We start from the raw sequence: 13,960 nt of genomic DNA, 5'->3' as shown, positions 1-13,960 counted from the left end.
GTACTTCTCAACATGAGAGGCCCATGCTCTGTCTCTCAACCTACTTATACCTTTGTATGTTTAATGAACTGTATTGATGAAACAAAACATGATTCATACCTTGATTGAACTTGAGTACTTCCCCTCAGCTGTGACATCTCCAGCTACGTTCAGTATGTTTTCTTTAGGTATCCTGACATTGTGGAACATAGCAAATCTGTTTAAACAAATACACAAGCAATGTAAAATCTACCTTGACATAGTCTGAGGTGTCTACATTACGGAAAAAAGGTCACAACAAAGACAGGGCTGCACAATGGTCTCAGGCACATCAGTGAACTGAAAACAGTAGCCATCAAACCAGGTAGGTAGTTTCAGTAGAGTATGCCTGGGAGAACAAAGGCTTTCAGACTCAGGCCAGCAGATGATGGGAAATGATTTGTTATCACTCTTAACTTCAGTTTGTTTTTAAAAAACAAAGATGATGCTTAAAAAAACCAAATCAAGCACTTCATTGACTCTAAGAGACCATTTCAGCAGTTTTGTAAGTAAAGAAGTAAAGAACTAATGGAAGGATGAGCAATGTATTCTGCTTGAGGGGAGGGACAGGTAAAGTTACTTATTAGAGACCTTATACAGAGGCAGTATGACAGACACTTTCACCGACAGCCCAGAAACCCAAACTGAATTCTCAGTCTGCATGAGTTTAGGTAAGTTACATAGCTTGATATCTCAGCTATCGAAAAGCTTGGGAAGATGAACTTCCTTCTGCTTAGAACCTGACTGGGCCATTCTGACTCCTAATAATTCCCCGCCACAAACAATTCTGCTGAACTATGTGCTTTACTAAAGTGTTGTTCAGTCCAGTCTAGAGACTGCCTTGGAATAGAGACACTATATATTTTTATGAGTCTAAAATATAGATCTGTGAGGATCATTCATGTTATTGCAATACAAATGAGGACATAGCTGAAATAGTGCCCTGGAAAGGACTGAATGGAGAATTTTCCTTTGTTTAATCTCAAACTAGGATTTCTGTTCCCTGGAATGCAGCATCTTAAAAACGAAGAGCAAGATAATCATTTCTAAATTGTAGCACCCTAGCAGGAATAAAGAAGGAAACTGTTAGAACCGGCAGAATGTCTTGACTATTCATATTCTTCAGCAAGAAAGTGTATGAACTGTTTCACCCAAATGTGCAATGCAACTTGACACAACAGCAGTAATAACAGCTCCACTCACAAATATCTCAGTATCTAATAGCACTTGAAAAGCTGTATTTGTAATCAAAGCAAACTCCTTTTTTCTGCCAGGCCGATCTATTTAATAAGGCTCACGAGAACCAGATCTTTCACATTAATAAATTACATAAGGGCTGCATTGCTGCATGTGCTTTAAAATTATGAGTTGTTTCCAAGGAAACATATCTGCATACTGAATTTATTCATCCTTAGAGATACACCGTATTTTCAGACTTAGCCACAGAGAAAAGCATGCTATCCTAACCAAGAACCAGCTGCTTACTGGCCTTAACCATGCTCAAAAGTGCTTTATTAAGTGCCAGCTTCAGTAAGACACTACTTTGTAACAGAATCAAATTCAGAATTTCCAAAAATCTGATTTCCATCTTTGTTAATATTTTTTTCATATCATGAAAATAAAAAATTTCATTCAAAAAAGATCTTTTGGTTAACTTCACTTTCTCTGTTCCCTGTATCCCAAATAAAATCCACCACAACTAAAACTGTATAGTAACTCCAATGCTTTTAAACAACAGTATGCATGTTAGAACTTGAGCTTTTAAATTATTATTACTCATTAGTTTTTTTACAGGAGAGTGTGTATGGTGAGGTTTAGGTCCCTAGTTTACCACTCTCTTTTCCTAGTTACTGTACATCCATAGAACTACAAGAAGATGCTTCCGCCTAGAAGCTTACATAAGGCAAGAAGCTACAAATGCGTTCAAACGAACGGTGGGGCAGACACTAACTACTGAAGAATACTTTCTTGATGTGATTGGTACCTCCCAGTCACAGCCTGTTGGCAGCCAAGCATTGGCATTTTTTTATAAGCCCTTAGAGCAAACGAGAATTTTAAGGAGGAATTGAGTGATAAAAGTAAGGGAGCTTCATGGACGTTTATAAAGGATCCCTCCCAAGTACGAAAAGATGCATGGAAGAAAGCAATGAATTATTTCAAAAAGCTATTGAACGGGTGATAAAAATTGGAATCATAAGCCAGTCTAAAGGAAAAGTTGACCTAACAGAGAGATGATATAATCTTTGGGGCACAGATTAGGAAGAAATTTCAAAGGGCTCTAGCTCTTGGGCCATCTCTTTACAAATATATATTTGGAGCATGTTTAGTCCTGTGTGTGATGAACAGTAAGATTCTTGGTAGTAATGACAATGAATAAGATAGCAAATGGTCCTTTTGTGTTTTATGCTGTAGTGATTAGTTCAATTCATTCAGCAAAGGTGTGCAGTTGTAGAAAATTATTTATGTTGATATGTGCTTGAAACTCTAGAGATCTTAAAAAGCAAATTCAGATCTACTAATATATAAATGTATATACTAATAACCTATTTTTAGGAAATTCAAGCCTACTAATACTGAACATGTGGCAGATGTGTGCCAAACAGAACAGCTCCCAAAATGACCTAAACAGTTTTACCCACTTTCACCTGTTGTGATACAATCCCGAATAGTTAAATCTAGAGGAAGTCTTTTGTGTGAAAGAGTGAAAAATCTTGTAGAAAGTTTTACTATAATCTGTCCTACATAAATATAATGTAGCTAATTCTGTACCACATAAAAGACTACCTAGAATTATTTTGATTAAAAACCATATACCCTTCTTATAACTTCCATCCCAGCTAGTGAACCAGAATACTCAATTTCCAATCATTATATAACAATCTATTTTCTTAAAGTCAAAATTTGTTCAAATAACAGTTTCTGAAAGTTTAGATTTTTTTTCTTGATATTGTCCTTTACAGATACATTATTTCCTTCTTTTTCTGTAAGCTCTTATCAAAATAAATGCACATAAGATGGCAAAAACTTTATGAAGCAAAAGAGAGACAAAACAAGCAATTAAAAATCACACAGCAAATTCCCAGAAATAAGATATATTGCCTCTAAGCACCAGTGTTGAAAATAAAAGCTGAACCTTACAGGACCTGGGAGTTAGGTGACCTTGTGCGATCACTGCCAACTGCTGTTACGCTCCTTTTCCAAGAACTTTGCTATTTGAAATTGTTAGACATACTGGCCAATTTGAACTTGATATTGGAACATATTAAAAATAAATAGTAAGATTTAATGAAGTCAACGATCACATTTCTAATGGTTATTAGCCTAGAAAGCATAGTGAATAGTCATGGACCACATCTGTCAACGCATTTAGGGGAAAAATCCCCTTAAAGAATTGAAGAAATATCTTACAATAATGGAACTGTATACACAGTCATGGGGATATCACGTACCAGCAAGTTTGGAAAATGGCTAAATTTCACATGGTGATGACAAGACCATAGGTTTGAAAGTTACCCTAATTTGGGCCTCTTCTGCATAGCAAATAGCGTTACTGAAATGAAGACCTCTCAGCAAGACAGACAGACAGCTGCCACTTTAAATATATATCATAGGGCTCTATAGCAATGTGCAATTTTGCATCATCTAGCCTGTAAAAAAACCCTGTTATCACATAAATTTCTACCTAGATTAGCTGAGCAGGTTGAAGTGCTCTTCCAATAGTAGCATTCTTGTTTGGGTTCTCTCGCCAGTAGTTTAGAGAACATTTCAAGCAAAGGTAATCTTACTGACTTTAAATCATGCAATAGTAATTCATCTGGTGTGCAGTAACGCTGGTAAAAAAGAAGCAGCTGGAAAAGCTACGAGCTCCTGTTGCCAGTACTAAATTAATAAGCTGTTACCTATAGTACAAATAGCTCAAGCATGCTTTGGTGAATTTTAGACTCAGTAAAATGCCTTTCCTGCCAGCTTTTGTTATTGACTATGTTAGAGATGGTGCAGTGACAGTTCCTTCAATCCTTCCAGCCAGAAACACAAAGCAGGTGAATGGTATTGGAAAGTTGTGAGTCAAGTGATCTCACGGCTGTTTATGGGATACAGTAAACCTTGAGAAGAATAACACTTCAGAGGTTTGGTGAAAAACTTGCAGAAGGAAAGAAAACAGCCACATATTCCAGACTGAAACTCACAGAATTAGAGTTAGAGTTCAGAAGAGTTACAGAGAAGCTGGGGAAAACTGCAAGGCAGTATTGTAGCTCTAGCTTCTACAATCAAGGCTCTAATCTAAGAATGCTGCTCCATAATAATAACGCTCGATAGCAATATAGCTGTAGAAAATACAGAAGCTTAGATATAAGAAAAACTTATGTTAACCAGAAAGCTACTCAAGGCCTGGAAGGAAAACTTCCAAAAAGGGGAAAATGTAATCGTGGGATAGAGGCCATGAGACAGAAAATATGGAATGATTAGCTTGGAGTAATTAGTTTGTAACCAAGGTAATAGGTGATGAAGCTGACCACGGCAATGTACAATGCTGTTATGTTCCATGTACTGTCCCTACCCAACCGGACAATAGGCCCAGGAATATTAACCTTATGAAGTAAGTTGTTATGGACAGGTACATCCACAGGAAGGATACTGAGCATGCCTACAAGAAGAGGGTTATCCAGCGGACACGGGTGTGCGACCACTGACAACCACCAGAGACCCCTTGAGGACCACCAACCCAAATCACTGAGCATGAGTGACAGGGAGGAGAATATGTAAATGAATTCCAAGAAATTATTATCATAGGACTGTCTTTTCTGAGAAAAATGATGAATATGTATGTTTTGATTCTATATAATTTGTGTGTTGGTAATCACCTGTATGCACGTTGGGTGGAGCTGATTCCCCGTGCATCCAGCGCTGCAATAAAGCAAACCTAGGGTAACTCACGCCTGGTAAATTTCTTATACCCTTTTACAATAGCATTGTATAGGTCTACTAATCTTATCTTAATGGACTTCATGGACAAAGCCTCACTTACCCTAGAGTTCTTATAGTCTGTCAGTCTTGCAAGGACTTTTAGAGGTGCAGAGTCCTGCAACTGTTGAGAGCTGACAGAGCTCTGCTAAGGAAGAAAAACAGTTGTTTGAAGTCCACTGCAGATGAAAGGCTCTTTTTCTGTGGGTGATAAAACAAATGCGTGACCAGATCTGAATCTACCTTTCCCCATTAGCACCACCAAGTGCCTGTCAGTGTGACAGCAATGCAATGAACTGACTAGGGCTACACAGTTTTGAGGTGCTTGTGAGTGACAAAAATGAGGGGATAAGGCAGCACTTTTTAGCAACGTGACTATATCTTAGCAACGTGCACAGCGCTGTATGTACCCATATAGTGTCTAACCTTGACTGTGGAGACTAAGTGGAGAGGGCAAAATGGAAATATCAATGATTCCACTGCAAAAATCACTGTTTTGACTTAAATTGCAAATATGCAAGATGTGTCTTGCAAGATACTTGATTTAACTGTGAAACTGGCACTGTGCACAAGGACTGAAGGATTGATGGTACTGTATTCAGATAATGTAAATACAGGTACAGGCATTTTTAACATTTATTTTTATTTTATAGCTGTTTCATTACTATCACAACTGTTTGCGAGACTGGTCAGAAGCTGCAAGACAATAAAAATGTTAAACAAGCACAAGCTTGTTTGTTTGAGAAGCAGGACTGATTTCTGCATTTGCTTTCTTATTCACATCCCTGTACTGTCCCTTTCCCTGTACTGGAACAGCCTCTTCTGTAGTGAACCAGACCTGACAAATGATCTGGTTGAAGACAGCCAAATTTTAAAGGGTTTGTTGGATTAGTTTTCAGGCAGTTCCAGTTCCCTAGATGAGTCCCCTACACAGCTATATAAATGTTTGTCCCAGCACAAAGAAAAAGGCAGTGTGGGAGTAGAAACAAACAACCAAAGAAGCTGAATACGGAAATTATCTTCACCCAAGTACTGGTTCAGATTATAAGATGAAGCTCAAAGAGACTATTTAGACTTCAACCATGTATTACAGCTTTCATCTTCCTAGTGAAATAACTGCAACCATTGCAAAATCTAAATAAGAGTTAAGAGGATAAACACTAGGAAAGAAAAACCCTTTGAAGGACTAGACTGTCATTTGTTCTACCCTTAAACTAGCAGTAGCAGAATCTTAACATATTATTGACACTGATACTGAAATAGTAACGAAGGAAAAAAAAAAAAGAATTAACCATTTAAAAGTCATCCGTAAAGGCCTGGAGGTTGTGTGATGTATGCCATCTTTGCCAATATACAAGGAATTGTAGTGAAGGATTTCAGAACCTGCAATCTCTTTCAGAACTTTCAATCTCTTTTTATTGCTCTTCTGCCTAATAAATCCCCTTTACCCATTTCCTCTTGGGTGTTTTCCTTTGTTTTCAGCATCCAGAAAACTGGCCTCAGTGATTGCTACAGAACATGCTGAATGTCTTAGCATGTTATATGTGCCGAGAGATTGAACGCACTTTAATTGTACATGAAAGGCTGTTAAACAGCTAATAAAAACCTTCAGTTTTCTGAAATTCATCATTATAATTAGATACAGCTAACAATTCTTCTTTCCCCAGAAAGATCCTTTTCTCCCCTACAAACAATTCAGTTAAAATAAATAGCTTTTTGTCTGGCAGTGGTTTGCTGAATCTTTGATAGCTTCATTTCACTAGTTCTTCCCTTATCATAGGTTTTGTCTGCTCAACAAACTACACACGGTATCACTGGATACAGCTGAACGAGCTCAGAGAATGTTTTAGAAAGGCATGTTAAGCATCACTTAAGAAACACAATTATAACTGATTTTCAAACTCTTCCCCATGCAGACTCAGTTGGGCATCATTTCTATTTCTGGAGTGGGGAAAGCAGCAATTTGCTGCTAGTTATACCTGGACATGAAATTGGTTCACCACTAATTCAGCGGCAATCATTTATTGTCATGCACTGCAGTAATGGGCAATTTTGGTAATGCTACAATAGCCAGGGTAGACAAAAATAAAAGCCCAAAGGGAAGAAAGAGAAATACACATCAGCAATTACCCAAGCCTCCTCTTATGCCTGTCATGCATTTTATTGAAAAGCTCCTGGATCTCAAATAGAGTTTTTTCCTCAGCTACATCCATTTTGGGACCTCAGTGAACAGCACATTTCAAAGACTGCCAGAGCACTGGCAACAGGTGGACATTTTTATATGATAAAACTAAAGACTGAAGCACTTGCATCCCCTGGTGGCAGTCTGATTTATTTTTTTGTAACAAAACAAAACCAGTCTAAACTCTCTATAAGAAAAACTGGAGTTCTATTTTTGACCATTTATGTATTGATTACACAAATTGTTGTAAATGACAGAGAGAAAGAAAAATATTTTAAAATACTTTAAAGTGATTTTGTCTTTTTTGTCAGGGTAGCTGAAGTTACAAAGACTTGCAAAACCCCTATGATTTTTGGACATTCCAATTATGAAGCTATGAGAATTATTTGGAAAGACAGACTTAAAAGGAACAGGCTAGTCAATTGGATTTACACTGCAAAAATTCCCACATTACTTCTGAAATTCCTTCTCTAACTGAAAACATTACACTGTGCATTAGCAGGAAACCAGCCTTCAGCCAAATGACCCAAGAGATTAATTGTTTTCCAAAGCCAGAACGGACAACTACAATCACCTACTCTGTTCTCTTACATAGCATAAATCAATGGCATTTTCCAGGGAAGTTCTGGAATTTCTTCTCTCTGTCCTACATAAGTGTTCAGGAGCTTAACTCTCTGTAGTCATATTTAAAATTAGTAGCATAAACTTCTTGAAGTGCAGGAACAAAATCTGACACCTGTGCCAGAGATGTCAGACTGATCTTCACTCTGACCATTTATCCTGAGTGCAACTACATGGAAATATATCTGATTTACTAAGTGTCTATGGTGGTTGAAGCAGATGTCACACATACATTCAAAAAACTAGCAAAGCATGCAGTAGAGACTAACACTTGTAGTCACAGCATAATTGAATGTGTTCTCATCACCTTCTATAGTGCCCAAAAACTGCAGGCTGTGCTTTCTCTGGGATAAGTTAGGATTACTAAAGATTACTGGGATAAATTAAGATTACTAAACTGTTTAGGAGAACACCTTGACAAGGCAGTGTCTGGTAGCCCAAGATGAAATGCTTCCCTGTGAATCTTGGCATTTTGCAGATCATGCAACCAACTGTCCATCTTCTAGAGCGGCACAGCTTGTCCTCTCTGTAAACAAATGCAGAGCTACAAAGCTACTACCTTTCCAGTCCCCATCGAGGCCTTCACGTACCTGAGAAGCAATATGCACAAGTCCCGACGCTTTTGACAGTTCAGTCTGAGCAGGAAGGTTGCAAAGAAAAAACTAGTTCTCTAGTTCTTGTGAACAATTGTGTTGGGTTTGCGTGTCAGGGTTTTGGTAGCAGGGGGGGCTACAGGGGTGGCTTCTGTGAGAAGCTGCTAGAAGCTCCCCCTGTGTCTGACAGAGCCAATGCCAGCCGGCTCTAAGACGGGCCCGCCGCTGGCCAAGGCCAAGCCAATCAGCGCCTCTGTGATAACATATTTAAGAAGAAGAAAAAACACTTAGAGAGAGAGCTTTTGCAGCCAGAGAGAGGAGTGAGAAGATGTAAGAAACTCTGCAGACACCAAGGTCAGTGCAGATGGAGGGGGAGGAGGTGCTCCAGGCGCCAGAGCAGAGATCCCCCTGCAGCCCGTGGTGAAGGCCATGGTGAAGCAGGCTGTCCCCCTGCAGCCCATGGAGGAAGGATGAGGGGGTGTAGCGATTCCACCTGCAGCCCGTGGAGGACCCCACGCCGGAGCAGGTGGAGGCACCTGAAGGAGGCTGTGGCCCGTGGGAAGCCCACGCTGGAGCAAGCTCCTGGCCGGACTGGTGGACCCGTGAAGAGGGGAGCCCACGCCAGGGCAGGTTTGCTGGCAGGACTTGTGACCCTGTGGGGGACCCCACGCTGGAGCAGTTTGCTCCCGAAGGTCTGCACCCCATGAGAGGGACTCCATGCTGGAGCAGGGGAACGATGAGAGGAGTCCTCCCCCTGAGGATGAAGAAGCGGCAGAAACACCGTGAGATGAACTGACCGTAACCCCCATTCCCCGTCCCCCTGTGCCGCTGAGGGGGGGAAGGTTGAAGCCGGGAGTGAAGTTGAGCCCGGGAAGATGGGAGGGGTGGGGGGAAGTGTTTTAAGAGTTGATTTTATTTTCTCATTCCTCTACTCTGTTTTGCCTAGTAATAAATTAGATGAATTCCCTCTCTCAGTTCAGTCTGTTTTGCTCGTGACAACAATTAGTGAGTGATCTCTCCCTGTCCTTATCTCGACCTACAAGCATTTCGTTATGCCTTTTCTCCCCTGTTTCGTGACTGAGGGGAGTGAGAGAGCGGCTCTGGTGGGCACCTGGCCTCCAGCCAGGCTCAACCCACCACAACAATGTTGGCATCTAGCCTAAGACGTCTCCAAAGAAAATAGCTGAGGTAGATCAGGAACGTAGGCTCTGACAGTTTTCAGCTGAATTGAGCTTGTTATTGGTATCCTTGGGCCCTTGTCCCTCTATATTAATCTGCAGGTGCTGTCTTAAACTTAAGGTTTCTAGTGCAGGGACTGTCTTAATCTGCTGTTTAAGCAGAAAATAATATATTTTTAAAGCACCATACGCACAGTAAAGTGAAAGATTAGAATACCCTATGATTGCTTTAAATGACATGTGATGTCATACGTAAGAAAGGGGATTCCATCTGACATTAAGATAGAAGATACTGGTATCTCTTATTTACAGTGTATTATGTGGATTATCATTTCAGATTATTCAGTTGTTACTGATATTTTAACAAATGCTCTATTTTTTCCCAGTAGATGAAAGATTTTAAAATTATATGCATTTTGATGCTATGTGACAAGCACACTCTTCTCCTTCCTCACGTTGCACACAAACTATGCTGCAAATTAAGAATGAACAGCAGAAATTGACCATTTCTACAGAAATATGAAGCTGAATTACGTTTAGATTACTCAGGCCCATGTTGCTGTGCCATCTGGTGGCTACTAGTTTGTAATGCAGATGCAGGCAGAAATACCCACCAAAACCAAACCCCCTTCTTTTCCTGACCTTTTCTCACGTTTTTCCTCTATAAAACTTAATTTCCTATATATTTTTTCATCTTTATTTCGTCTGTATCTTCAGGCAACAGAGCATCAATGAGAATGGTCTACATAAATATACAAGTCAGTGCTATTTTTGCCACTACAAGCTATTTGGGACATCGGGAGGAGGCTGGTACAGACAACAAACTACGAAAGACCTATCACGTTCTGGAAAGCCAGTCAAAGCCATTACATTTGAAAGCAGGATACCTTAGGATGTCTATACTTTGTTTACTGCAATGGCATGTTATGAAGGACAATACATAATCTCTGTAATGAACTGAATCAACAGAAAATGGTAAATTTGAGGCATAAAGAAGTGACCTCACCTCACCCTCCTCTTAATATTTTAGGTCTCTGTCTTTACACAGAGCTACGTAACTAATATAGAGTTTTAAATCATAAATTTTACATAATGGCTGTTTTAATTTAGAAATCTACCTCAATTTCCTTACTGCCTCTCCTCCCCATCGGATGCCTTTGCTTAGTGAAGTAGAGACACAGTAAAGCCATTGAAGTTCATGACTCAGAAATAGAGCCCTTTTTTATTTCAACTGTACACAGAGAATACAGGAAAAAAAAAAACCCAAACAACAAAGTAACCTTCTCCTTTTGCACTGAACAGGATTAGTCCAGAAACCCCATGGCTTAAAGATACCTAGTTTCTCTACTGAATCTCATTAATCTTACATCTTTACTAACAATAAACCTTGTCTGTGGACCTCCATTAGCCTTCCTGTGGGCTGGAACTTGACAGAAAAAATAATTAACGGCTTACGCCCAGATGGTGTAAGAGAAGATGATTAAGTTCTTTACTCAGAATTTAATGGATTTTGGGGTGGTTTTTTCATTATTATTGTTACAGAGTCTATGACTGCAAGAATGCTTGGGGACATTCACAGAGTACCAATGGTATTTCATATTCTAAAAAGTGAGAGAAGCAGAAAGACCCGGGGTTTTTTATTTTGGTTTTTTTGGGGTTTTGTTTTTTTTGGGTTTTGTTTTTTTTTTTAAAATATCAACAACTTAAAACCACTAGTGAATACCTGAGAAGTAAAGACAGAACTGACACAGAAGGATATTTGCACCACTACAGTGTGATATAGTCTACAATGTTTCCTCCTTCAAATGGATTGACTTACCCATTATCCAACCCATTCTGCCCAAGTTTCTTTCCTATGTCACCTACCATCACACCTGGCATTGGTAGGAGAGTTTTTGTATCTCGAATCTGCATAGAAGTGGAATAAAACATTATTTCAGCTGTGGAACAATGAAAGTTATTGGTTGAACTTTTCAAACAGTGAATATATTCCCAACTTGTATTCTGTTATTAATGCTAAAGAAAACTCTCTGGTTTTTTAAAGCACGTAGCCCTGTATATAACTTGTACTTATATATCCTCTCATTCAGGACACAGATCCCTTAATGAAAATTACTTTGGCAATATGACAGTAATTACATCACTGTGTTAAATATGCCTTAACACTGATGACTGCTTACATCAGACTAGCACTGAAACCTTCTTCAGATGTACACAGACATAGTAGGAATCAATCAAACTTCTATGTAACAATCAGCTTCAAGATATTCCTCGATTTTGTAATAAATTCTGTTCATTCTGCAACTAGTTCATTTTACTATGTACAACTTCTCTGCTGCATTGACATATTTCTGATGCGTTTAATCTTATAAACTGATCTCTGTGGTAGAAGCTTGTAGTTTTCATGCAGATCAGACTTCAGCATTGGCAGACATAAGTCATCGTAAGGCTCATACAAGACTTTAAGGACTTCATAAAGCGTAGGTTAGCTCTAGCTATATCAGTAGCATGACAATCTTGAGGCTTTTCAGGTCTTTTGCATTTTTCAGCATTTTTTTCAGAAAACTGAGAGTATAAAACTGGCTGTACAACCATCACAAAATCAGTGAACAGTTAAAAAAAGTACACTTTCTACATTTGCAATAAATTTTGAAGGCACTAATTAAAGAATTTGGTAGTCAGATATAAATAACAGCATAACAGAAAGTCTTTAATTTGAACCCACTCCCCCCCCCCCCCAAAAAAAAAAAGAAAAATATTATCAATATTTCTACTCTACCTGTACAATAAAGGAATGTAATCCTTGGCACTGTCCGTCGGGAGTATAGAGCTGGGCATACACAACTGCATGAGTGGCATGTTTCCCCATATTACCAACCCAGAACTTTGCAGCTTCAAAGTCAGGAGTATTGATGACAAATTCCTGTAGCCAGGAAAGAAAGGAGTAAATGATATAAATCATAAAAATCAACTCATGACTATTTTCTTTTTTTTTTTTTTTCATGACCGTGGTAATGTTTTGAAAACACCCATTAACTGCCAGGGTTTCATTCTGTACTCCACTCCAACAGCTGAGATCTCTCTTACTGTGTTTAACTTTAGAGAGGACACATGCAGCTAGGAAAAATTTAGAGCTAAAAAAGTTCATTACTTCATTGCAAAGCCTGAAACTCAGCCTTTTAATTGCTCATTTAAGCAGTTCAAAAAAAGTAAAGCAAAGTGACGGACTCAGAAGCGTTTCCTGTATCTTAGGTTCAGCTGAGCTGTGAGTCCATGTGAGGGACTGTGAGGGGTGAAACCTGTGCAGGGACCACTTCCTTCTCACGCAGTTTTGTATGGGAAGGAAGCCTGTTGACAGTGTGAAAGGCAGCACACTTCCCAGTTTGGACAACTGGGGACCATGAGTAGTGGGAATTCTGAAGAATACATGTATCCTGAAATTTAGACATAGCTTCAGCATTGGGATTTTTAGATTGCAAATAGTGTGCTTTGTGGATGTTAAAAATATCTGAACTCAGAGCTTCATGACCTTAAGAAAGATTTAGTCGTTTCAGTCACTTTGAGTGCAATGCACTCATCACCAGCCTAAAACTCAATTTATTCAAATGGAACTTTTCATGCTGCCAATCTCACAAGTTTTGGTGTGGTTTACTTCCTGGAAAGAGATCTGATCATCCATGTTGCATAAATGCTCACTGAATTGCTTATATATGAAAAAATGCAAACTGGAAAGTTGTCCTACTGAAGAATATAAAATCCTATGTTTCAAAGCTATGATTCTCGCTTCTTATTCTTTTGAAGTCACTTCATAATGTAACATTGTTGACAGTAATACCACCCAGTTTTGTACATCACGGTGCAATAAAATGCCAGAGTCTTTGGTGGAGATGATAAGCCTACATTCTTGGGACATTAAATAAAGTATCTTAAATTCAATTTGGCATAAACCAAGCATGTAGATGACAAAAAGAGGAAGTTCTATCAGCCTCCTCTCTTAACTTCTATTTTCTTCTCTCTTAATGTAAAACTACGATGAATTCTACTCATTTACTGAAAAAAAAATTAGGATGATGATTTTATTTCTGCAGTAGTGCTGATTTCAGAAAACAAATTATTAATAGTAACACCATCCTAATGGAAAAAGCAGTTTATTGTTTTTTTCTTTGTGTCTCTGATAGTCTTTTCTCATTTTTGTATTTCTTTTTTTCATCCTCAAGAAAGAATCCTAATCTTTGTATATAAAGCCTTCATATTTAAAGACAAAAGACAATTTAATCTGTATGTCCAACTATTCCTTAAGAGACACAACAAAGGAGAAGGATGCTATCCTTATTTTATATCACAACCAGAAGCTAAAATAACTATTTGTGCAAGAAAACAGAAATTGTTGGGTTTATCGTAAATAT

At 38.7% G+C, this 13,960-nt stretch overlaps 1 protein-coding gene across 3 annotated transcripts in view; it reads right to left on the bottom strand.

Annotated features, from left to right (window-relative positions):
• Positions 1 to 13,960, bottom strand: part of ACOX3 (acyl-CoA oxidase 3, pristanoyl) — a 39,953-nt gene that overhangs the window by 17,416 nt on the left and 8,577 nt on the right. For all 3 annotated transcript variants that reach the window (XM_054823683.1, XM_054823684.1, XM_054823685.1), the window contains exons 6-8: positions 12,334 to 12,477; positions 11,374 to 11,462; positions 100 to 196 (exon numbers count right to left, since the gene is read on the bottom strand). In XM_054823683.1, the coding sequence (XP_054679658.1) occupies positions 100 to 196; positions 11,374 to 11,462; positions 12,334 to 12,477 (330 nt within the window). The remainder of the gene's footprint in view (positions 1 to 99; positions 197 to 11,373; positions 11,463 to 12,333; positions 12,478 to 13,960) is intronic.

This window comes from Grus americana, chromosome 4 (assembly GCF_028858705.1).
Source record: "Grus americana isolate bGruAme1 chromosome 4, bGruAme1.mat, whole genome shotgun sequence".
NCBI classification, from domain to species: Eukaryota; Metazoa; Chordata; class Aves; order Gruiformes; family Gruidae; genus Grus; species Grus americana.
The sequence above is the reverse complement of the archived record's forward strand: the minus strand, read 5'-3'. Positions and strand labels throughout refer to the sequence as shown.